Source organism: Aythya fuligula, chromosome 7, assembly GCF_009819795.1.
Source record: "Aythya fuligula isolate bAytFul2 chromosome 7, bAytFul2.pri, whole genome shotgun sequence".
Lineage (NCBI taxonomy): Eukaryota > Metazoa > Chordata > Aves > Anseriformes > Anatidae > Aythya > Aythya fuligula.
In genome coordinates this window covers 24,375,546-24,399,014 of record NC_045565.1, presented here as the reverse complement: position 1 = coordinate 24,399,014, position 23,469 = coordinate 24,375,546, and the positions used below count along the sequence as shown (strand labels likewise).

Below are 23,469 nucleotides of genomic sequence, written 5' to 3'. Positions count from 1 at the left end.
ACACTTTAATCCTTCACAAAAAAAAAATACAAAAGCAAAATTCATATGGCTCCCACTGGGTACACTTATAAATCAAGGCACCTTTCTGGAAGCTCCATATTTATAAGCTGAAGGAAAATAAACCATCTCTTATGGCTTCACAATTGGAATTTAAAAAGCAAGGAGCTGCAGGAGTTAAGGTTTTTGTCTCAATGTTAGTTTAGCCAGTTACACATCCCGACAGCTTAAAAAATATATATTTAAGAAGGAAAGTGTTACAATCTGTGAAGTCAATACTTGTGTTAAAAATACTCATGGAAAAAATCAAGCTGTTTGCTTTCCAGAAGCCGCTATTTGGTCTTTTCTACTCTTTCAAATTAGAAGAGGCCTTTGCAGAATTATAAATAAAGCACAAAGTGCCACGTGACTTTCCCATATGTAGTTTTTCAACAGCCAAGTGATTTCCCTTCTCCCATCCCCACTGTTTGCATACCACAGCGGGGTTTGCCAAGTCTCAACTTGAGAATTTTGTAGCCAAATTTGTAAAACCAAGGAAATAAAGATTTTGCTAATAGCCTTTGATCAGAGAGGCGCTTCATAAGAAAGGTTAAACCGTGGAGAGAAGCAAGACAAAAAAAGAAAAGTCGTATGTTTTGCCATCAATTTACAAGGGATGTCACTGAATCAGTACAGAAGATGTGGGAAATGGTGAGAATGCCAATATTAGCTTCTCTGAGCTTTTAAGAGTGGTATATTTAGCCTTCCCACTTCTCCGCATGTTCAGAGACACAAAATGCTCTTCACCCACTGAACAAACAAGCAGACCTAAGCCAAAAAAGTGGAAAAGCTGGGTTAAGAGAGCATCTCAGTTTTATCCCACTAGGTCTGCTGGCAGACACAGTGTACAGAAGGGATTTTCCAGTCTGCTGCCTTTCTGGTTGCCTTCATTCCCACCACAACGTCTGAATATTTGAAAGCCCAATTTCCAAACGGCTCCCATGCTGTGCATCACATCCAGGAAACTCGTGGAGGTGACCTGAAACCGAGCCTCCAGCTTTCTGAGGGGTAAAACCTCCGGCCACATCTACAAGGAGCAACATGGCAGGGAATTTCGAGCTGGGAGGAGGCAGCAGGCAATGCTGAAGAGCACAAAGTGGGGCAAGAGAAAGGATCACGTCCCAGAGAAATGAGCAGGGGACAAAGCACAGAACTGGCCTTCACCTGAACAGATCGGGCAGTCTAACAAGGAAGACAAGAACGTCACCTGCTACATAACATTAAGACTACCACGTTAGACAATGCCCCAAAGCAGGAGTTAGAGACACATTCTTCCCAGGACACCAAAGTATCTCTTTTCCAGTCTGAGCTGCAGCACAACATTCATTCCTACTGACCTCACTTTTCCCCTTGGATGAGAAACACACCCAGGAGACTATCTTGATCAATGCAATCTCAAAAAGTCCTTCACCTCATGGACGAGAGCAAATCTCACAGCATGACAGAAACCGACTCAGGGCCAGCTTGAAATTCTCATGTTTTATTTAACCTATTTCAAGTCTTACTAATATCTAAATATTCCTTTGATACCAGGAGTGAAAAAGCCATGGTGGTGGGCTGGTGACACCTTGCAGCTTGGCTTGACGTGACCCCCAGTCTGTGTCGTGAAAGCCTGGCACCAAGACGTGTATTAAGACACTGCACTCACACCAAAGGGGGGCGAAAATGCTGCTCAACCCTAATGAGAGAAGGTGTCCTCTGGTCCTACATACGGCCTGAGAAGCGAGAGGAAAGAGGTTCTTTGTTCTCTGCAGCCTCCTTCGGTTGTGCTTGAGGCCTGCATGCCTCCTAAGTTACGGTCACTTCCTGTTGACAGACACGTCCTTCTGCAAGCTATTTCATCTGTTTTCAAAAAGACAGACAGCATTTTTTAACATTAGCCATTTTTTCCTGTAAGACAAATGATGGCCTTCATGTAACACACAATCAAGACTCCAAACAACTTGTGGTCCATCTCCAAATTGCTCTGAACTTTGCGTTTGGCAAAGTCTCGCTATTTTCTGTTCCTTTTGTTTTCCATCAGCAGAATAAGAATAGCATTTATCATATCAGACACAGAGGCAGAGTCATTAACATCTGAAGATAGTATCTATTATTTTACGCTGTGCAAACGACCGGACATGTTTTTTCATGTTAGTTCAGTGTCTGCATACGTATTAAAAAGTACCAGGATTCATACCTAAGTAAAAGATCACAGGTTTCAGAATTGGACACTGCAAGGTTTAATGATTGGTCCATAGTGAGGGAAAACAGATAAAGTCATCATCCCATTTGTGAAAACTAGTAATTGTAGATGACAACTGTATTTTCAGGGCCAATCTTCAGGCAATTAGCAGAGAAAACTGGGCAACTTCCTTTAATTTATCCCCATTCTAGGCCAAGGATCAGAAAAAAATCATAATAATAGTTACAAAAATAAAAATCAAGATAACTTTTTTTTTTTTTTTTTTTTTTTACTCCACAACAGCAAGGAGACTGGAAGTATAACTCACCCTAATAACTTTCTGTAAAGGGAGGATTTCATTGTTAACTATGGTAAACACCAGATTTATATTTTCCCTTGCAACCTGCCAATCTTGCCATGACTCAGAAAAAGTTTCCTTTGTACTTCAGCAGCTCTCCATTTTCAGTCTCCAGCAAAAAAAAAGATGGATAATAATTTAGGAAGATTTCTAGCCGTGCACTGTTTTGGGTTGTAATCACAGCTACAGGCCAAAAAATAGAGACTTAAAATATAGACAGGAGTTGTTTAGTGGTATTCCTTTGCTAAGCCAGAACCTTAACACTGCATTTATTAAGCAAATCAGCATTTAAAAGAGGCAGAAAGCTCAAGGCTTCTCAGATACTTGATGGGAACAGAACATTTTAAGTGGGAAATAATAAATATAATCCCACTTGTCTCCAAAATAGCCAGGGAGATGGTAGCAATAAGTGGCATCAGGAGTGAAAATAAATGACCTCGTAATGTCTCCCAAATTTCCAGGCACTCAGAACTCCACATGAACAAAGACTGACATCTCCCTCCCCATCCCTTGCAGAGTACACAGATATAAAAATATATTTAAAAGACAGCACAGAAATCTCAGTCAAAAAATGCCACAGTGATAACTCAGGTGGTATTTTTTTTATTGTTGTTTTTTTTTTTTCCTCCTGTCTCCATGCCTCATAAATACTTTTTGTACCTCCAAGCACTGAGGAAAGTCACCAGGGATTTCCCACGGCAGCGGATGCACGGGAAGCCAACTCGGATCCCAATTTCTCAACTTAGGAGGACAAAGAAAGAGAGCGCTTGTACCGGCTTTAACATCTCTTTTCTTCGCATCTTCAATTCTCTGCTAACAGATTCTAACAACCGGGACACCAGAAGTCATACTGCAGCATCTTCAACTTCTTTCCTGAAGGACTCCAGCTACTGACTCCTGATATGCTGCCAACCTGGTCCCTGAAACAAGCCAGAGAGCGTTCAGGAAACGTTCAGGAAAAGGTTGGGAAGTATGAGGTGGCTGCAAGCAGGTCCCAGCATACAAGAGGTCAGGCCCCTGACTGCAGGGATTCACGAGGGTGTCTATATCCCAACACATCCCAAAGAAATTGCAAGGACTGGCCAACCTTGGAGAAAGGAATCAATGAGGACGAACTGCAAAGCTGTGAGGGCCCATGCGACTGAACTGTCTCAGGCCCTGCAGTCAGGAGAATGTACAGTCCAGTGAGTTATAAGCATTAAATTTCACCCTAAACTGAAGCCTGCATCCCCTGACTAGAAACCAGACATTAAAGGCAAGATTTAAATATGAAATTTCATACAAAGATTTTGATGTGAATTCTGGAGGAAACAAGGAAAAACCCAAGCAAACAACCAACCTTTTTTTTTTTGGTGAAGAGCAGCTGCCCTGAAGAATTTGAAAAGTCCTTTGTCCAGAACTATTTGTTACCATCCCAAATGCTCTCCCTGCATTTCAACATCAAATCATCTCTCTCTCCAAGATCGGTTTCTTCCTGTTTTCTTCAAAGGCTGTCGCAATTCAGAAGTCATAGAAAAGCACACCAACAATACCAGACTTGACTAATGCATACTTTTTTCTGCCAAATGAAGTCTCCTTTCTACTTTGCACCCTATGCACTGAGCCACACACTCCTCTGGGAAGACGCTACTTTTATTTCTGCTAAATCACTTGGAACCACACGCAGATTTACAACCACATACAGCCATATATAAAAGTCCAACAGGAACTTTTGCTATAGAAAAATCTGCTTCTAGTCTTCACTTTCCACTTGAACCCTTAATTCTGAGTAGCAAACATTGTTTTTAGTTTAAGCAACTACGCATAAGCCTTGATGAAAGGTGTCGGGGTATAAAAATATCCATTACCACTCTGGACTAGATTTGAACCGGTGACCTAATGATGTGACACTCGATAGTTCTTTAACAGTCCTGTGATCACAGAGATTTGCATCAGCAAATACTTAAATCCCAGGAGATGATACTTCCTGGGGATAAAAATGTTAGATAAATGAGATCTTCTGAAATACGAGCTTCTAGATTTGTGCAACTCCAAAAAGCAACAAAATGCAAAGAACGGTCACCAGATTCCCATGAGTTTCTTGAAGATCCTTGTACTGCGTGTAGACAAGCACACAACTTTGTGCCAGAAGTCACAACTCACAAAGCTCAGCTTTCATTACTAGACAGAAGTAGACAGAAAAAAAGTCCAAGAAAGGCATCCCTCTTGTCTTTAGCAACGCACCAAAAAAATCAAGGCACGTTTTGGATCAAAATGCACAAACAACCCCACTTGGAGTCAACGATTAAAAACTAATATTGGCACCATCTGTCCGTCAACTGCATCGTACCAGACACCCAGAGCTTGACATCTAGCATCTATCCTGCCAGAACCACTCTGGCTCTTTATTTATTTATTTTTTAACCCAGGAACACCAGCATCCTGGAGCTGTGCCAGCAGAGGTGGGTGCAGCTCCCGGCGAGGCACGCACGTGTTTCTCACCTGGTTTCACAGAGGCACTGGCTGAAAGCAGCCATCAAGTTTCCTCTCGAGGTGAAACATCCTGTGGTATTTTATTAGGTTGCAAAGAAATTTCACCACGGTGCATCTGCTGGAGAGGCAGACAGCCCGAAAGCACAATCAACGCTTCCCATCAGAGGGAACATCCTGCTTAACATTTTTAAAGTGCTGCACGTGCACAGGTGCTCCATTTCATTGGAGAGCCTCCACACAAATAAATTTCCCGATCAATAGCGGTATCTTCAATCTCCCTGATGGAAAAATAATACTCCCCTGAATAGCCACCCACCCCGCTCCCCGCACACGTGAGTAAACTCAGCCACAAGTGCGACCATTACTACAAAAAGCCTCTCGAGAAAAAGCATCTGTACGGCTCTCTGCCTGCCTGGGGGATGCGAGTCCTTTGCTGGCTTTGTTTATAAGCTACAGATGTACTTCAAATGCCCTACGCTCGCCCGTTCACCCACCCCAGACACACCAGCCAAAAGCCCTTGGCCATCCATGTGAAGACGGTCACGTTCTCGGTTTGTACCCAAGAGGCACGCAATTTGGGGTTTGCCCAGAAAAGCTGCTTATCATTGTTAATTTTAACAACACCATACGTATAATTAAAAGGTTTTTTTAAAAAAGAAAGAAAAACGTAACATAAATTACAAAGACAGAAGCCATAAATCTTCCGAAAGCATCAAAAAAGATCACAGCAAAGCCTTTAAGGGTAAGGAACCTGGTTTCATAAACACTCTCTCGATTAACCCTTCAGAACAGATACGATCTCTGCTGTTGCTGAGCACGTCTGCCAGAGCTTGCCAAGGAAAGCATGAGCAAGCAGCTTCAAAGGCAGAATGACGTACCTATGGCAGTAAACCCTAATCCTGGCTGTGGAAACCACGCAATTGAAGTTAGTCATAGAAAATGGGATTAGAAACTCTAAAACAAAACAAGGGGCTGGAGGAACTAGCAGTCGTCCCGAGATCCTGCTGAAAATCTTGAGCAACTTTTAAACAACTGTTCTCAGGGATGATGAAGAGAATAAGACTAAGGATCTCTCACAGGAAACCTTCAGAGGATGAGGATAAGGACCAGGTCAGGCTAAAACCTCACACATCAGCCCTGCACGGATGCTTGGCAAGGAGAGAGGCTGCCAGCGAACAACCCTACTGCCTCCTCCAGGAATTCAAGGGCATGGACCCCTAGCAAAAAGCCTGTGTGACTTGCCTGTGCTTCGTAGATCAGAGCGGTGGCACACACACCACATGCAGGGACAGAGGGTGAGTTTTGGAAGCTATCTGGGAAGTACAGCAATCTTCTTCCCACAGGTGATAACGTCATACAGATACATGCATCCAAAAATGCTGCAACTGCTCAAGTGACCATCTTTGCTAGCACCCTATAAAGCAATGGCAGTAATGCAGAAGTTGGGATTTCTGAGGCAATCCTCCAAGGAGACACAGTCACCGTGACTTTCAGAAGCTCCCCATGTTTCTCGCACACTAACATCCTGGACAACAATGCTGGATATTTTCCAAAGACCAGACCTAACACAAATCACAAGTTTACACAGCCTGCATGAAATTCAGGTTTCAAAGAATATATTTTCATTTTAGGATGAGCTGATTTCCTAGCTCATGACAATCTTTAAAAAATAAACCATGTTTGCACATAGGGTCAGGAAGAGATCCTAAAACATGAGATCCTAAAACAACCATTTGTTTGAAGGAGCTCACTGCCAGAGAAGCTTCATCAGCAAGTACCAAGTACTCAATTCCTGATTATTTCAGAAGTCAAAATTAAAAGAACACAAAGACTTGCATCAGGAAAAGGAAGGCAGGGGAAGGAACAAAGACAAGCAAGGAGAGAAAATAATGCCGTGAGAAAACAAAGAAAAAGAAAGAAAAAATAAAAGGCAGACTGTCATGATCTAAGTGTTGATGAAATCTGCTCCTGGTCGATATGGAACGTGGCCATACGGTACCAGCCGACAGTCTGCTGACAGAGGGCATATTCTCCCTTTGATCATTCTCCAGTGTCACTGGAAACCCACCAGGGCTTGAGGAGGTATCAGGTCTTTGAGAGATGGGTATCTAACCTAGCACGCAGACCATGAATGGAAGCAGAAGTGCCTCCTCCCCTCCTCCCAGGACTATCACTTGCATTTAATGGAGCCTGAGTGGTCGGGTTTCAGCAAGCTCCCCCACTTTCTGCCCAGACATCAGGCTCCTTTTTCCTTTAGAAAGGCCTCAGTGAGATCCCTCTCACCAAAAGGGGAAGGAAACAGGAAAATATCCGAGGTGCCACAGCTCACACGCAGGTCCTCATGCTGTTCAAATTCATGGTGAGAGCAGAATGGCCGCGTTATCTCCCATTTATCATTGACATTTCCACGCCAGTCTTTTCTCCTTTGCAGCCTGGCAGATTCCAGCAGAGCCCCACAGAAGGGTGACCTTGCAGCAATGAGAAACCATACAATAATACCAGGTAGTTCCCAAAATCCAAGGTCGTAGCAGTTTCAAGCAAGGCGTATGAGTGGAAAAGACTGGGAGCACTTGAGGACCACCCTAAAAAAAACTCAAAGGTAAGCAGACCTGCACACAGACACAGAGAAACTACAGGAATTCTGCCTTCACCAGCTGCAGGATCCTGATATCAAAGGGCAGAGACTCTTCCCTACACTTGGTCAAAAAATTGAAAGAAAAGGAAGTTAGGGCATTTCACACACAGTCTCCTGAAAGATGAAAGCAAAGAGCGGATTTTTTTTGTGTAAGTACTTGCTTAGAAGTTCAAAAAAAAAAAAGTCCTCTTAGCTTTCTTTCTGTTTAGGCAGAGACTTTTGTATTTCCAGTGTTGCGAAACAGAAGACAGAAGAAAACAAATCTACTCTGCCTACACAGCAGTGCCAACCAGGAAAAAAAAAGCCACAAAAGCTTGTATAAATACGTGCATGTCCCTAAAACAGATGCACCTATCAAAGCACTGTTTAAAGTTGTTTCAAGTTGAGAGCCTACCTGAACTTTGTGTTTGCTGTCGAGAACAATTTTACTCAAAGTAATAACCCGAGTTGAAACCAAGTAAGAAATAATCAACTCGGTTTTAATTGGTTTCAAGAAATGCGATTTGCAAACGCTCCCCATAGCCAGCTATTGAATACACGAGTTGACAGAGCCCAGAAGGCACTGTGATGAGTGACTTAAGTGGAGGCACCCTACACCCACCAGCATTCCTGCTGAATGAATGTGAAATCAGCAAGAATTGCTTTTATTTATCTTACTAGAAGCGTTTCTTGGAAGGTCTGGAAAAATTTATTTCAGATGGATTTTTTCAGCTGAGAACAAAGTTGCATTTATTATAATTACGCACTCCCCGATGCGGCCGGCCTTGCTGAGAAAGAACATTAAATTCAGCTGCACACGAACTCACGGAAGTGACCTTTTGAATGAAAATGCTGCAACAAGAGACTTGTAGAGCATTCTCACCAAATAATACCCTACTGTCTGCAGCTTGCAGATTAGTGCTCAGACCACTGATTTCAGCTGCTACTTACACAGGCACAAGTCCACACGAGGTCAATCAGCTGAGAATAAATCATGTTTGCTGTCGACTACAACATGGAGAGCTGTACTTGGGAAACTTGCTCAGTCTCCAGTCCAATTTGCTTTTCTGAACTTTTTGTTTTAAGCATCACGCAGCAGCGTAACCTTGCAAGGCACTTGAAAGAGGTCTCTTCTGCGGGACACCCACTATCTAATTTAAATAAGAGGATCAAAGGTGTTATTGACACACACAGCACCACCTCTCACTTTGATGAGAGCAATGAATGCAAGGAGGAACACCCACCACCCAGGCAGCATTGCCCTGCTCGCTCTCTTCAGAAGGACAGGAGGGTGATCCAAAAGCCCAAGCACGTGAGGATGGAGGCACGTTAGCCCTAAAGAGCTAGGAAATCAACCTAGGAGGTTCGTTTCATCACCTAAGTGAAAGGAGCAATGTGAAATGGCAAGCAGTGCTTGTTCGGACACGGAGAACTTTCTTTCTGGTGCGCAAATAAAGCATCCTCCTTAAGTGCAGCAGATCGTCTTACTCTTCAAAGAAAGGTTGGGCATTATGAAACGCAACCCATCCTCTGCAGAACGTGAAGCAGATGTCTGAGCCTTCCCAGCAGCCGGGTTGCTGGGCAGTCAAATTCCTTGCTGCCAAAGAAAGCAAGGCAAGCCCGCGTGCTGACGTCCACATCTCAGGGGCATTTGGAAGCCGCTCTGCCTGCCTGCTTTGTGGTTCATGGGGCTAGAAAAGAAACTGCCCTGTTCCGAGCATCCGAGGATTTTTCGAGCCGAAATGCACCATAAAACAGTCTGTGTCAGTCCTGCAGCAAGCTCTCCTTTCACAGCTCTGCTCACTGAACCTGCTGCTTTGCTCTCCAGTCGGCCTTCCTGCGTGCTGCTGCCTCCAAGGGGGAACACAACACATCAAATTCAGACCGCGGACCCAATTAACCAGGAATTGCAAAGAAAAGCTTTTGCTTGGAATAGTCGTTCTCTGTGCTGCGGCAAGCACAGCACGTGCCATTTGTGAGGTGCACAAAAAGCTTGACCCTCGTTGTGTCTTCGCACGTTGATTATTTACAGTAATGCCTTCCAGACAAATGGAAGAACAGGCCCCACTCAAGCAGGGCAGAAGCCAAGAACCATAAAACCGTGTCTGAACAATTAGGTAAAGTTTGACCATACTACTCGAGGCTATTGAAAACCTCTAGACCGAAACCTTGCAGAAGAAAACCAGGAGTTTCTTGGTTACCAATTAATAATTTAAACCTGAAGACTCCCCATCTAGGCCTCCAGCTGAAGAGGAAAACTGTGCACTATTTATACACCAGGTAACACACAATTTCCTCGTATTTTGACACACACACAAAAAAAACCCTGCAGCTCATAGTACATTCACCATCTAAAATGATGGCATTAAGATGAAAAATATGAAATTGTTTGCTTAATATCAAATGATACGCCAGGGTCAGAGTTGAAGAGTTCTTGCAAAAAACAGCAGGGTACCAAAGAAAGGACACAGAGGCACACCGTGGCTTTTAAAAATCACTATTTTTGATAATATTTTAAAATTCACCATCAAAAAAAACCCTGCCAGCAACTAAACCCAAGGCATTTCCTTAAAAAAATAGTAATAAATCTATTTTTCCCCTCATCTTCCCCCTTCCCACTAAACCATCAATATACTTCATTGTCAAGAGCTCTCCCCACCAGCAAACATGCAAAATGCCTGCTGTTGGGGCAGGAAAAAGATGGCAAACAGTGTAAGACCCTTAAGTGAACAAGTTAATGGGTTGAACTGGGGAAAAGTGGTATTATTAAAGCCTATTTCTTTCATTGAAGATGTTAGTTAGAAGTATAAACAAGCTTTACCTTGCACCCTGTCCTGCAGGAAAGGGAAGTGCCTTGAGAAGAACTGTTGGCAGGCAGTGCCTGTGCGAGAGAAGAGCTAGTGATAAGAAGAGCTCTCACAAACAAAATTTAGGGTCATTCATTTAAGAGTCTGTCCCAACTTGTAAAATGCCACTAGAGCTTACGGTTTCCTACAAAGAGCAATGAAACTATGAGGAGCAAAATCATTCCAGACTTCCCTGAAGTCATCTTTTAATGCAAGGACGGTCTTTGGACTTCGCAGTAAAGGGACACAAGGGCACAGAACAGGTCGGAGGAGAAGAAAACTCCCCACTTATTTCCACAGCCTAACCATTCTCCGATGGTTTAATACAATCACATACTCTGGGAAGACCTGGGAAGGACAGAGATACAACAACAGGGCACGACAGCAAGAAAATCTGTAAAATAACAAGCCATAAACATGAGAGATTTAATAATCAAGCAGATGAGATGTAAAAGATTCCTAGGGGATGCTCCTTTTCCCTACAAAAGAGGAACAGAGCAATGAGACAGAAAAAAAAAAAGTCAATACAGCCAAAAAAAAAAAAAAAAGGGAGAAATAAATTAGGAGATAACTCTTGTTTTTGACACTGCAATTTAAGACAGGCTTTGTCTGAGTCCAAGTGCTAAGTGTCAGTAAACGGAGACATTCAGCAGTGACAGATGTCTGCAAGCCTGTTTTATCGGAGCTTCAGATCACAGGAGGCTGGAGAGTCAAATGAAAGCTGTTTGCGAAGTTTGCTTCTGCTACAAAGACAGAAGTCAAAATGACAAGGTAATTTGAAGACAACACAGTGCACACGCAACCCTCCTCCTCCTCCTCTTCAGCCTTCGCTGTTTGCAAAGCGGTCGGCGACCCAACCGAGGAGACAACGGGCGACAAAAGGACCAATTCATCACACCGAGACCCAGACATGAGTCATAACCTTCACACACAGCCAGGTAGCTGCATTAAATGTTTTCCAAGCACAGAGCAAAGGTCCTTCTGCTTGTATCTGAAGAAAAGACTTCCCTCCCCGCAAGAAGGGGGGGGCACTTTTGGTAGCTTTCGCCATGTGATCACAGCGATTGACCCACAGGAAGGGATGAAAGCAGCTCAGTGCCATGGCCTTGAAGATACTGCAGTCTTAAAAGTTTTGCCCAGTCTCTACAATATCCCCATATAATGCCCACCAACCCTTCCAGCCCTTCCCCTGGGGATGATGCCAGGCATACCACACTGGTCGCTCCCAATTCCTATTTCAGCCAGCTGGGACTGATTTGCTGCCCCCAGACAGTGCAAATACTGTCCCCAAGACCCTTTTATGCAAGATAACAGCCTGAATTTCTGCTGGAGGCAGAAGACGTGCAGCTCCTGTGGCTGCCTGTTGGCCATCGCTGGCCACCTGGGATCCCACATAGGGTAAAAGTTGATTTTTCATTCAACTACCAGCGTGGCATTAACAAATAAGAGCTTACTACAAAGAGTCAGGACACAGGTGAAAAGCACAAATCAGTTCTGCTTATTAAAAAGCCTCTGAAACATCTTCTGGCATGGCATTAATGTCTGAGTTTCCTCCTGCTTCCAACAGGCAATGCTCGACACCTCTCACATAGGGAAAGCTCAAGACAGCTGGCGAGATTCCTGGCAAAACACACTCCTCATAACTGTCTCTACGGCTTATCATCCTCTTCCCCCTTCAATTTGCTGTTCAGCCAGCAGGAGACAAAAAAAAGAAAAATTAAAGCAGTTCTGTAACCACTGGAGCTCCATAAAGCCGACCTCCTGTCAGGTTGTTCCACAAGGCTGATTGACTTTGCAGCCTAGCCAACTGTGAGCGCCGACTGAAGCTTTTCCAGAAGCTAAAGCATGTATCAAGCCAGTCAATCACCAGTTCCCAAATTTCCTAGTGCTTAATAAGCTGGCAAGGGTAGCTTGTCACTCAGTGATGACTCCCTGTTTTCTTAAGACTTCTTCAAGTCTACCTGTTTTCAGAAGTTGCCTTGAAATCTTGGGCTTCTTTGAGGTCTCTGTCAAATTCGGCTGAAGTTGGACAATGGCTTCAAAATTAATTAATAGGGAGGCAGATACATGACCTCCTTCTGTGAACTTGTCTTTGCATCAGAACCCACTGTTTTTGTGGGTAAAGTCACTCGCCACCCCACAACAGGACTTTGGCAAATCGGTATTTTGACAGGCTCCCCTAGCCTCGAGTAAAGCCAAGGCTCAATTTTTGCTTTGGATCATGATCCCTCCCAGATTGCAAAAAAATAAAATTGATCTCTGCTCTTGAGTTGCCTCTGAAATTCCTATCACTGTCTGCACACCAGAACTAGAGACAAAATAAAAACCCAACACCACTAGGAGCAATAATCTTCCACCTCATAGTTATGCCAAAGATTAAAGAGGAAAGAAGGGAGAATCCTTTTCTGATAATGTGAAGTTTGCTTCTGCAAACAAGCAACACCCCAAGCTGCCTCTACACAAAATAAAATCTCCCCTCTCTCTGTGCAGGTCCTGCACGGTGCTCTGTGACGGCTTCACAAGGCATTGCAAAACAAGAGGGGGATGGAAGGATCTGTGTCCTCTCCATGAAGTCGTCCAGAGGCACCATCCAACGCTCCGTGCTCAATTCCTTCCAGCTCAGAAGCAAGGACCAAAACCTTGCCATCAGGACATCTGCAGCGAGCATCTCTGCCCTGCTGTGACTGATGGTCCTGCTGAGATTGTCTGTCACCAGCCCTGACTCAAGGACTGCTTTTGGGATGTCCCTAACACGTCGTGTCCTTTCTCCTGTGCTGCAAAACCAGGGCCACAACCCCGTCAGGAGCAGTTTGCCCAGACATTTTGGATTAGCGAACCCACCGAGACAAAGGCAGGACGGGAACGTGTCCAGCCATAAGGTCACCAGCTAAATGCATTAAAAAATTGAGGAGATTCTCATGCAGCTAGGCAGAAAGGGCAAATTCTTGCCCTGTGCCCTGTAAAACAGTGCAGTGCAGGTTAGAGGAACTCCGGGATGCGCTTGGCCAGGACAGGTTTGCAGAGGCAGAGCCACAACCAAAGGGCACAGCGCAGACACAGAGAGACAGAAGTCACCTTCAACATCACGATGGTTTAGTAGAGAAGAGCAGCAACCGCTGAGGACAGCATCCCTTGGAGCCCAGGGGATGCCATCTGCTGGACGCTGCCGCTAACCAGGCGGGGTGACCCGGCCCAGCCCTGCCTCGCCGGGAGGCTGGAAAAATCCCCTGGCAGACAAAACTTTCCGAGTTCCCCCACAGCTCAGCACAGCTCCACAGAAGCCGCCCGGGTTTATTCTGTAGGGGTTGTTTGGTTTTTGTTAATTAGAGTTTGGAGGGCGGCGAGGAAACTCTCAGAGTGGCGATTACAGGTCCCAGGCGCTGCAGCCACCCCGATGAAAATTGCCACACTCGTACCCAGGAGGCACCCGACACTTTCAGACCGGGCTTTTTTTCCCATCTGCTGCACAGCTGCAAGGAGAAATCCTTACAGAGCTGTGTGCCATTGTGAGGGCCATTCACCAGGGGAAGAATTTGAATCAGTGGGAAAGCGTGCTCTGCAGATGAGACGCTGGAGTTCATGGTGGTGTACTCATCGTGGTACGAGCAGTCCTGAATCCCATCCGCACAGTTATCCCGAGGTTCTGCTCCAAAAGAGCACAGGACGTACTTTGATCTCTGCTGCCTCCTGCCAAAACTGTGGAAATTGGCAAGCCAAAACCCAAGAATCCCAAAAATACCATGGCAGACCATATACGTGCCTACGGCCATATGAGCAGCTCTCCTCCTGGAGGACCCACGGCATTTCAGGAAGTGTGGAAGTGCAGCTGCAACTAATCACCTATACCTTAATCAAAAAAAAAAAGGCTTATATTTAGAGATGAATCTAAGATGTGGGTGATTGCACCTCCACTGCTCACAGGCTACCTAAAGTGATGCTCCCAAGGGCAGCCAAGCTCTTGGATGAAGCACGACAACCCCATGTCGGTGCCATCGGAGGTGTGGTGACAGCGAGAGCACAGCCCTGAGGAACACTGCGACGGCCACGCCAAGTCCTTCCTCAAAGCTCGGACCCGTCCCCTCCGTCACCAGCAATGAATCATCCCTCGAGTCGCAGCACTGGGAGCAAACTCTTTAATTTGGGGTGAAGTGGGCCTTTAAGAGCTCGCTTCCGTCAGATTTTTGGCTCAAAACCACCTTATTAGAGACAGACGGATTCCTCGGACTTGTCACATAGTTAACATGCACTTAAATCTCTTGTTTTTAGAGAAAACAACAGTAGAGAAAACTATGTGATAATTAAGCTGCTTGCAGTGGGAAGCAGGCAGACAGTCAAGGCAGTCAAATAACCTTTAGTCTGCCCTGCAGGGACATACTACAATAGAATAATGATTAATGTTACAAGTTTTTCATTACAAAAATCGATCAGGCTTGTTTTTATAAGATACTCAGTTCTTCTTGTCCCTCTCCCTCAAGCTGAGAGGACAGCACACAGCTCAGGTGTGCAGTTAAGGCCACACAAGCAGAGTCATAAATGAACACGGAGAGGTTCCTTCTTCCTGCGACACTTCCCCTGGCTTTATTTTTGTTATACGATTGCAAAATATCTTCCTTAATCTCCACAGAGGTGCTTCAGCGTCTGTTAACAGAGTTCTGTGCTCTCATTACAAATGCAATTGCACTGAACAGTCACGGACACAGTTACAGCTTCAACTTGGACTCCGGATGGTGCTGAGCTAATTATTTTCCCTCTCCTCCGCCCGCCACCCGAAACAAGCCTTAATGAAAAGAAAGGTCTTTCAAGATCCGAGGCAGCCTGGACTTATTTTAACCTGCAAAATCAGACCCTCTTGCACAGTACAGCATGTTCTCGGGAATGTTTGTTCAGTGCGGCTAGGCGGCACAGCTCCACCTCCCGAATTATTTAGAGGACACATTTCCTGCAGCACCTCCCAGCCTTAGCCCACCAGGTCTGCAGGGCAGGATTTGGAGACGAGGCACAGACCCCAAACAACACGCCCTGCCCAGAAGAAGCAAGCGAGTGTCTGAAACGTGCGTGGAAGCAGGCAGCACGGGCAAAGGGCAAGAGCCAAATGCTGCCAGGGGTTCAGCTAAAAACCCAGGAACCCTTGGTGCAGAGCAGCCCAGCACTGCCCCATCTCTGCCAGCCCATCAGCTCCAAGGAAATCACGCTCCGAGGCAACACCAAAGCAGACCAAGTTTTCCTACGTGCTCATTTTCCAGCTCCCGCATTACCGCTGTCTTTTTTTTTTTTGAGTGGGTTGCTGTCAATCTGTAGCACGCTGCGAGATAATATCAGCCTTTTGACAGACAGAGTCTACAGTGAGGGCTAAAATAAACCGCGTGAGTTTTATATAGGCAAACTACGAAAAGAAAAGGAGGAAAAGGCACATCCACGTCTAAGTGCTCTCCAGAAAACACAGGCTGCCAAAGCTCTTCTCCCCCACCACCATGCACCGTACCACCCAAGGCTGGCTATTTTAGGATTATTTTCTGGTGCACTGATTGGAGAGGGGACCTACAAGTCATATGTGCAACTAGTCCACAAGCAGGCTTACTGTGTGAATGCTTCCCATTCCCCCTGCTTTTTCTCATCTTCCTTTTCTACCTCCTATTCCTTGCCTCCACCTGGCCCCTTGACTAAGGTAGATAAGCTGTACGGGGCAGGGAGCTCCTTTCATTCAGTCTTCAAAGCAGGTACAGTATTTTTATTAGCATGTGTAGGGTCGAAGACTTTCACACCTTTCCTGCAGGCAACCCTAGCACTAGGCCACCGCTCACAGCTGGGATGCCATAATACCACGTGCTTATATTCATTTAATTTCTGTACCTCGGCTTGATGATGAAATGAAGCAAGCACTAAGGCTTCCACCAGTTTGAGGCAGTGGAGACCAACATGGAAAATACGGTCTTGCACCTGGCTCCCTAGGGCGGCAATGGCCAAACCACAGCCTCAGTGCGACCGAAGGGAATTGGGGATGGCACCGCCACCACCACCCAGATGTTAAAGCCCATCTGTTGCGTTCAGCACCCTAAAACGAAGAAGGAAGCTCGCAGGGGTGGTGGCATCTGTGGCCATCACCCAGCTCCTCACCTCCACCTGCCGCAGAAGCATCAGGAAGTTTCTGCGGGGGCTCCTTCCAGAAGGGATGCTCCCTACCTGCATCCCCGCCACATTAAACACCCCAAAACCCACAGCACCCGGGACCCTCCAGGGATCAGCACCCCACGGCTCAGACCTTCAACGAGCACAAAACCCAACTCACAGCTCCTTAACGCACCACCACGACACACCAGAGTCCACCACACTCAACCTCTATCGTACAGGGGGTACCAAAAAGCCCCAGCCCCCTGCCCCACGACCCCCCCCTGCAGCCCCCCAGCACCCCCGGGCGCTGCCCCCCGGTGCTCCCGAGCCCCCTTCCCGGTGCTCCCAGCCCCCTGCCCCTCACCGGGGGGCACCGTGCGGGGCACAGCAGCCCCCAGCCCGCCCCCCCCGGTCACGCCGTGTCCCCCCCTTACCTGTGCGGGCTCCACGCTGGCCGGCAGCCCCCGGGGCAGGGCCTGGAAGAGCAGCAGGGCCATGGCGGCGCGGAGCCTCCCCGCCATCCCCCCCACCCCCCGCCTCCCCCCGCCCGACTGCGGCCCGGGACGGCAGCGCAGGGGGTACCCCCCCCGTCCCCGCTCCCGGCCCCGGCCCCGCCCCGCCCAAGCCGGTCGCTGATTGGGTGGGAGGAGAGAGAGGCGGGAGGGGATTGGGGAAGGGAGGTGTCAATCAGAGGGGGGGCATGAGGGGAGGGGTCAGAGCGCTGGGTGGGAGCTGCCATCTTGAGTGTGGCGCGCAGGGGAGGGAATAGGGGGGGTGGTGCGGTGGGCGCCATGTTGTGAGTGGCGGAACTGGAGGGAGAGGGGTGTGGGGGCTGCGCCTCGGCCCTGCGCCCCAGTGTGGCACCCTGAGGTGCTCCCTGGCACCCCGGGGCGCTCGTCCCCATCCACTGACCCTGTCCTGCTGTGCCCAGCCCTTGTCTGGCCTCCTCCACGTAACACACACACACAGCCCCAAAGCCCAGCAGCCCAGCAGAGCCTGGGTTTCAGCAGGCGATGCGTGTGGGGAGGGGGCTAACATGGCCCCAGCAGCACTGGGGTGGAGGCGAAGCACCCCAAAAACAGGGCACGTGCTGCTACAACCCACAGGCAGCAGCAAACAAGCCCCAGGTCAGGGCCTGAGGATGTGGTAGTGAAGCACAAGGCAGATTTTTCACCACAGTGCCACCTCAGTGGGGCAGCCACAGCCGTCCCCCAGCCCTACAAGCCTCCTTCCAGCAGTGCCCAAGCGTTGTGTGTGGGGCTGAGCCAGCCAAGGCTGGGCAGAAATCCCCCAAAATCCAGCAGCAGGGGTGAGGGCTGTTGGCAATTATTGACCCCTGGAGGAGCCACCTTGGGAGAAGAGAGGTGTGAGGAGGAGATGTCCCAGCAGTGTCCCAGCACAGCCCTGAATCCCACAGGGGCAGCCAGGGAGATGGGGGTGTCTCTTTTTGGGGATCACAGCTCTTGGGCAGCGATGGAGGCTTCCTACACCACCACTCCCTGCGTGCCAGGCAGCCGCCAGAGGGGATTGGCACGATTGATGTTTATCAGATGCTCAGATAACACGCTCAGAAAAAACAGGGGGGAAAAAAAAAAAAAATCAATTTAGCAGCTTATCTCCTACCCCTGGGATCTTTCAATCAGGGCGATACTCGGGGCACACCTAACCCTGCTCACCCGGCTGGCGTGGGCTGGCAGGAGCTAACCCAGCGCACACGCACCCTGTTTGCTCCTCTCTCCTTCACCAGCTTTTGGGACCGATGGCTCATCAAGGCAGACCCCAGGCTCTCACGACTCCCCAGACATCTTTGGTCTGGCTGTTCATTGAAGCTGGAGCACTGACATTTCGGCCACGTACAGTTCTTAAGGGAGCTTGATTCCCGTTCCCATCCAGCCCTGAAATTACAGGCAGGGAGAAGGAGGCGAGCGCGGGGAGCATGGGACAAGCCCGGGTTGGGTGTGACTCATTGCTGGAGCCTAATTAACGCCCGCAGCTCTTCACAAACAAGGATGAACCTAGCCCTGACTCCTGGCAGTGAGGTTTCTTTCCTGTTGCAGCAGGGGAAAACGGAGGCAGAGCTGGCCAGAGCCTCAGCAGGCAGCAGCAGCTCTTCAGAGGGTGCCTGCTGCAGCACTTTGCTCCACAAGCACCGCTGCGTTCCTCAGCATGCCAGAGGCACCTCGAACCCAAATCCATCCCAAGCTGCTGCGTGTGCCTTTCCAAAAGTGCCCACAGACATTTGGGGTGTAGGGCAAGAGCAACCTGAATTAAGGAGCCCAGGCAGACAGCAGAGACGTCTCCTTGTGGCTTCTTCCCTCTCCAAACAGGAGTGACATCTGTTTTGTTTCACGTGCTTATCTATTTTTTTTAATTGTGCAATAACAAGAGATCTAATAATGACCGGGCAACAGATAAACAAATGTGAACACATCTCCCCACCTCTTGCTGCCCTATTATTTTAGAGCTTTTGTGCAGTCATCTAGCTGTTGCTATATGTGTTGATGTTATCCTCCCCTGCAGTCTGAGCAGCATCAAACCTGCTTTGGATAGGGCTTGGCCCTTCCAGAAGTGTATTTTGGGTTCTGCTGCTCTCTCTGCAGGAGCAGAGTGGCTAATGCCAGATCTTGTGTCCCCTTGGGGATGTGGCACGCGTACTCAGCTGGAGGGATGGGGGCAGACCATCCACTGGGCCCACACCTTTCCCCCTTGAGACAAGCACAACCCCACGAACCAGCCCCATTCAGGGACCCACGAACCCAAAGACCACCCGGCATCAGAGCCAGCAGCTGTTTTAAAAATCACCATGTTTTATTTGCCAACCCTCCCCTCTGTCAGTTGCAGCGTTGCCTGTTCAGAGCCTGAGCTCAGACCCTGATGGCTTCGTGACCCCTGTGTCTCCTTCCCCCTGCGCAAGGGGGAAACAGAATCGAGTGTTCCCCAGGTCCTTGGTCCCACAGTGGGGACAGGGAGACACAGGACAACAGCCAGCTTTTGTGCTCAGAGGAATGGGTAATTACAAAAAATTAGAGCTTAAAAAGAATCAGCTATTTCTCTTTGGGATCGTGACAATCGCAAAGTGAATAAAATCTGAACCTGAGAGTGAGGAAGGCATGGTCCAAGCACTGCTCCCGGGACTTGGTCCGCTCCTTGTGCAGAGAGGACAGGTCCCTGACAGCCTGCCGAGGGGGGATCCAGCTCTTGGGAAGAGGCCCCCGCAGTGGTTTAAGGCAGCAATGCGGTTTGGGGAGATAGGAGGGATGTCCCTGATGGGGACACGGCTGGCAGCAGATGGGGGGAGGCTCTGGACCAGCCGACCCCAGCTCCATCCCCCAGGCTGGGCTGACGGGGTCGGACCATGCCTCCGAGCCCTGCTCAGGGGATGTGGGGCTGGGGTCCAGAGGGATGTGACAGCTCCCGAAGCAGCCTCCGTTCACAGCCCCTTGTTGAAGTAGACGTATGGCACTTTGTCCCCGTGCTTGGCCACAATGCTGTCCCGCAGCTCCGGCTCCAGGCTAGCCAGGGCGAGGGAGCTGCGAGGGAAGGGGACAGAGAGTGAAACCCGCCATCCTGCCCTCATGGGGTGCCCATCACGGCCCTCTCGGGATGGGGAGAGGAGAGCGAGGGGAGGCGGAAGGCTCCCGAGCTGAAGGGGAAAGCAGTGGGACAGGTACCATCTCTGTGGGAACAAGGCGCAGGCAGCTGGCACCATAAACACGAGGCTGTGGGGAGAGAAGAGTGGGGGTTAGCGCAGGGGGCTGCAGCCCCCTGGTTGGGGTCTCAGCCCAGGAGGGGTTACTCACACCCCATTACTCCCAATAACCAGAGAAAGCATTGGGAAGTCTTTTTCCGGGGTGACTTTGTGGGTTTTTGGGATACTCACAACCCCCCGCAGAGCAGCACCTGCAGCGGCGCGTGGAGAACCCGGATGCGCTGCAAGGGAAGAGTGGGGTCAGGGCCCTGCCGGCCGCCGTGGCCCCAACCCAGGAGCAGCACGGGCTCACCTGCATGAAGGGGAACTTCTCCAGCCGCTCCATGATGATGGGCAGGATAACTAGGTGCCAAAAGAAGAGGTGAGGGGATGAGCTGAGGGATCCCGGCCACCCCGCAGAGCCCCAGCAGCACCGGTTGTGCTGGGGGCAGCTGGGTTTGGGGTCACAGCGTGGATCTGGCCCCCATCCCGTACTCACTCATGCCCGGAGCTGCCATGGTGATCCTGGAGACCACGACCTGCGCGATGCCCTTCACCGCCGCCCTCTGCGAGTGAGAGCAGCCTCCTCAGCCCCACCGCAGTGCCTGCACCCCTAAACCGACCCCATCCACCCCGCACAGCCCCACAGTGCTCACCCTGGAGCGTCCCAGCTCGTTGTTGTCCTCGTCCGTCACCGTGACCCCGTTGATGATCTCCCTGAGGGGACAGGGAGCGGGGTGGCCCTGGGGCTCTGCCACCCCTGGCCGATGCTGCCACCTTCAGGGCACGGCCTGGCTGTCACCGGGACCCCACACCCTCAGGGAGCACCCCCTAAAATCCCACACAACACCAGGACACCGCAAACCCATGGCCACCTGCAGAAGGGCTTTGGGTCCGAGACATCTCCCAGCAGAGCCCCAAAGGGCCACCCTCACCCCCAGACCTCCCTCCTGCTTCGGTCACGGCTGAGCCACCCCCTTGGGGTGCTGAATATGGGGACGGGGGGTGACCCACCGGGGTCGGACACACTCACTGCTGCCTCATCATCGGGATGTTCACGCAGTTGGCGGCGGCCACGGCTGCGAACGGGACCCAGCGGGCGAGCAAAGGGGGGGCTCGCTGCGGGAGAGGGGACGGCGTCAGCACCGGGGGCAGGATGAGGCCGGGGGCTGCCATAGGGAGCAGCCACACCAAACCTCTTGGGGCTGGGGGCGAGGGAAATCGCCCGGTGCTGGGGAGAGCACTGGGACGGGGGTCTCGATGGGAAGGGGGCTTGGAGGAGGGCCCCTTCCCTATCCCCACGTACCTTGGTGTAGAGGTTGAGCCCCACCGCGGTGGCCAGGGCCGTACCAGTGGCCGTGACGTAGGCCACTCCGATTTGCCTGGATGGAGATTTGCAAAGAAAGGAGAAAAAAAATAATTAAAAAAAAAAATAATAAAAACCACCAACTTTGACACTTTAATCCTGCTCCTTCGGTCCCCGAGGGTCCTTTTTTTTTTTCTGGGGGGGGGGCATCCTACGGGTATGGGGGGGGCACGCTTACGCCAGCGAGATGGGGGAGGCGGCGTTGCGGTTGGTGTAGTTGACGATGGCGTTGAAGGATTGGTTCACCCACTGCCAGAAAACCACGGCCGGCACCGTCCTGTGGGGGAAAAGAGGCCGGGAGGAAACTGAGGCACCGCAGCATGACCCAGGATAGGGACCAGGGGGTCCCTAAATGGGGCAGGAGGGGGCTCACCGGTAGAACTGGAGCATGCAGCCGGTGAGGGCCATGCCCCCCGGCACCTGGAAGGACATCCTGCCGATGAGGTTCATCTTCTCGCCGCTGTCGGGGTGGAAGGCCGAGTCGTAGAGCTTCTTGGCGTACAGCAGCTGCTCCCGGCTGCTGCCCGGCGGCACCAACCCGGCCCTGCCAAACCCAGAGCTCGGCAAGAGGCTCCCCAAAACCCCGAGCATCCCCGATGGGATGCCCACAGCGTCCCTATGGGGTGTTTTTTTAGGGTCTGGCATAGGAGGGGGTGTCCGCAGCACCGCGGTGCCCTCACCTGCAGCTCGCCACCACCTCCCGTGCCCGGTCCAGCTCCTGCTCGGGCACCAGGGCCGTGCGCGGGTCGGTGATGGTGAGGAAGTGCCGGAGGCGCCCCGTGAACGTGCTCTGGTCCCAGCGCGGGGCGTCGATGTCGAAGCCGAGGGGGACGGCGGGCATTTCGGCCATTTCGGCGCGGAGCTGGGGACGGGGTCAGGCAGCTGGGGAAGGTGGCACCGTGACACCGCGCCGGGTTTATGTTTAACAATAGGGACGGACTTTCAGCGGCCCCGAGCCCCGGTGGTGCCCTCCCGCAGCGCTGCGGCTGTGCCACTGCCATGACCCCCATGCAGGTGTCCCCTTCACTTATGGGGTCCCCCCGCAATTACACAGTCCCCTCCCTAATCACTGGGTCCCTCCCCAATCGTGGGGTGCCCCCTTTCAATTATAGGGTCCCTCCCAAATCATGGGGTCCCCCCAGTCATGGGGGTCCCCCCTATCATGGGGTCCTCCCTAATTATGTCCCTCCCCAAATTATGGGTCCCCAATTACGGGGTCCTCTCCATGATCACGGGGTCCCTCCCCAATCATGGGGTGCCCCCCTTCAATTATAGGGTCCCTCCCATATCATGTAGTCCCCCAATCATGGGGGTCCTCCCTAATCATGCTCCCCCCAAATTATGGGGTCCCCCCCAAACCATGGGCTCCCCCTCCTTGCCACCACCCCCCAGCAGAGCCCCCCCGACCCCAAGAGCTCCCGACCACCCCCCGCTGTGCTTTTTCCCCCTCCAACACTCCCCAAAACCCCCCAAACCTCCCCAAAACGCTGCCAGCCCCCCCTCTACAGCCCCCCAGCCTCCCGGGAGCGCGCTGCGCGCCCCCTTCCCTCTGCACATCCCTCCCCCAAGGGGTCTCCTGCCCCCCAAGCCCCCCTTTTATTGCTGCGCGCCCCCGCGGTGCGCGCCCCCGCGCCGCCCCCTCCACTCCCCCCCCCCACGTGACCTTTACCTGCGCGGCCCCCAGCCCCCTTGGCGCGCGCCGCGCCGCGTGGCCGCCCGCAGCCAATCAGGGGCGAGCCGAGCGGCCGCGCCCACCCCGCGGATTTTTAGGGGCGTGGCCAATGGGCGTGGCCAATATTAAACCACGCCCCCCTATC

The 23,469-nt window shown here is 50.4% G+C and overlaps 2 protein-coding genes across 2 annotated transcripts in view; both read right to left on the bottom strand.

Moving 5' to 3' along the window:
* Positions 1–17,109, bottom strand: part of WBP1L (WW domain binding protein 1 like) — a 53,244-nt gene extending 36,135 nt beyond the window's left edge. Inside the window, exon 1 of the mRNA XM_032191654.1 lies at positions 17,033–17,109. Coding sequence (XP_032047545.1) covers positions 17,033–17,095 — 63 coding nt within the window. The 5' untranslated portion in view covers positions 17,096–17,109. The remainder of the gene's footprint in view (positions 1–17,032) is intronic.
* A 2,294-nt stretch (positions 17,110–19,403) lies between these two features.
* SFXN2 (sideroflexin 2) lies at positions 19,404–23,338 on the bottom strand. Its single transcript, XM_032191439.1, has 12 exons — positions 23,322–23,338; positions 22,333–22,514; positions 22,026–22,196; positions 21,831–21,929; positions 21,593–21,668; positions 21,320–21,405; positions 20,943–21,003; positions 20,786–20,852; positions 20,600–20,649; positions 20,479–20,528; positions 20,270–20,317; positions 19,404–20,128 (listed from the first exon to the last, which is right to left on the bottom strand). The coding sequence occupies exons 2-12, from the start codon at positions 22,500–22,502 to the stop codon at positions 20,029–20,031; spliced, it is 978 nt and encodes a 325-aa protein (XP_032047330.1). The 5' UTR covers positions 22,503–22,514; positions 23,322–23,338; the 3' UTR covers positions 19,404–20,028.
* Between the last annotated feature and the right edge of the window lie 131 nt (positions 23,339–23,469).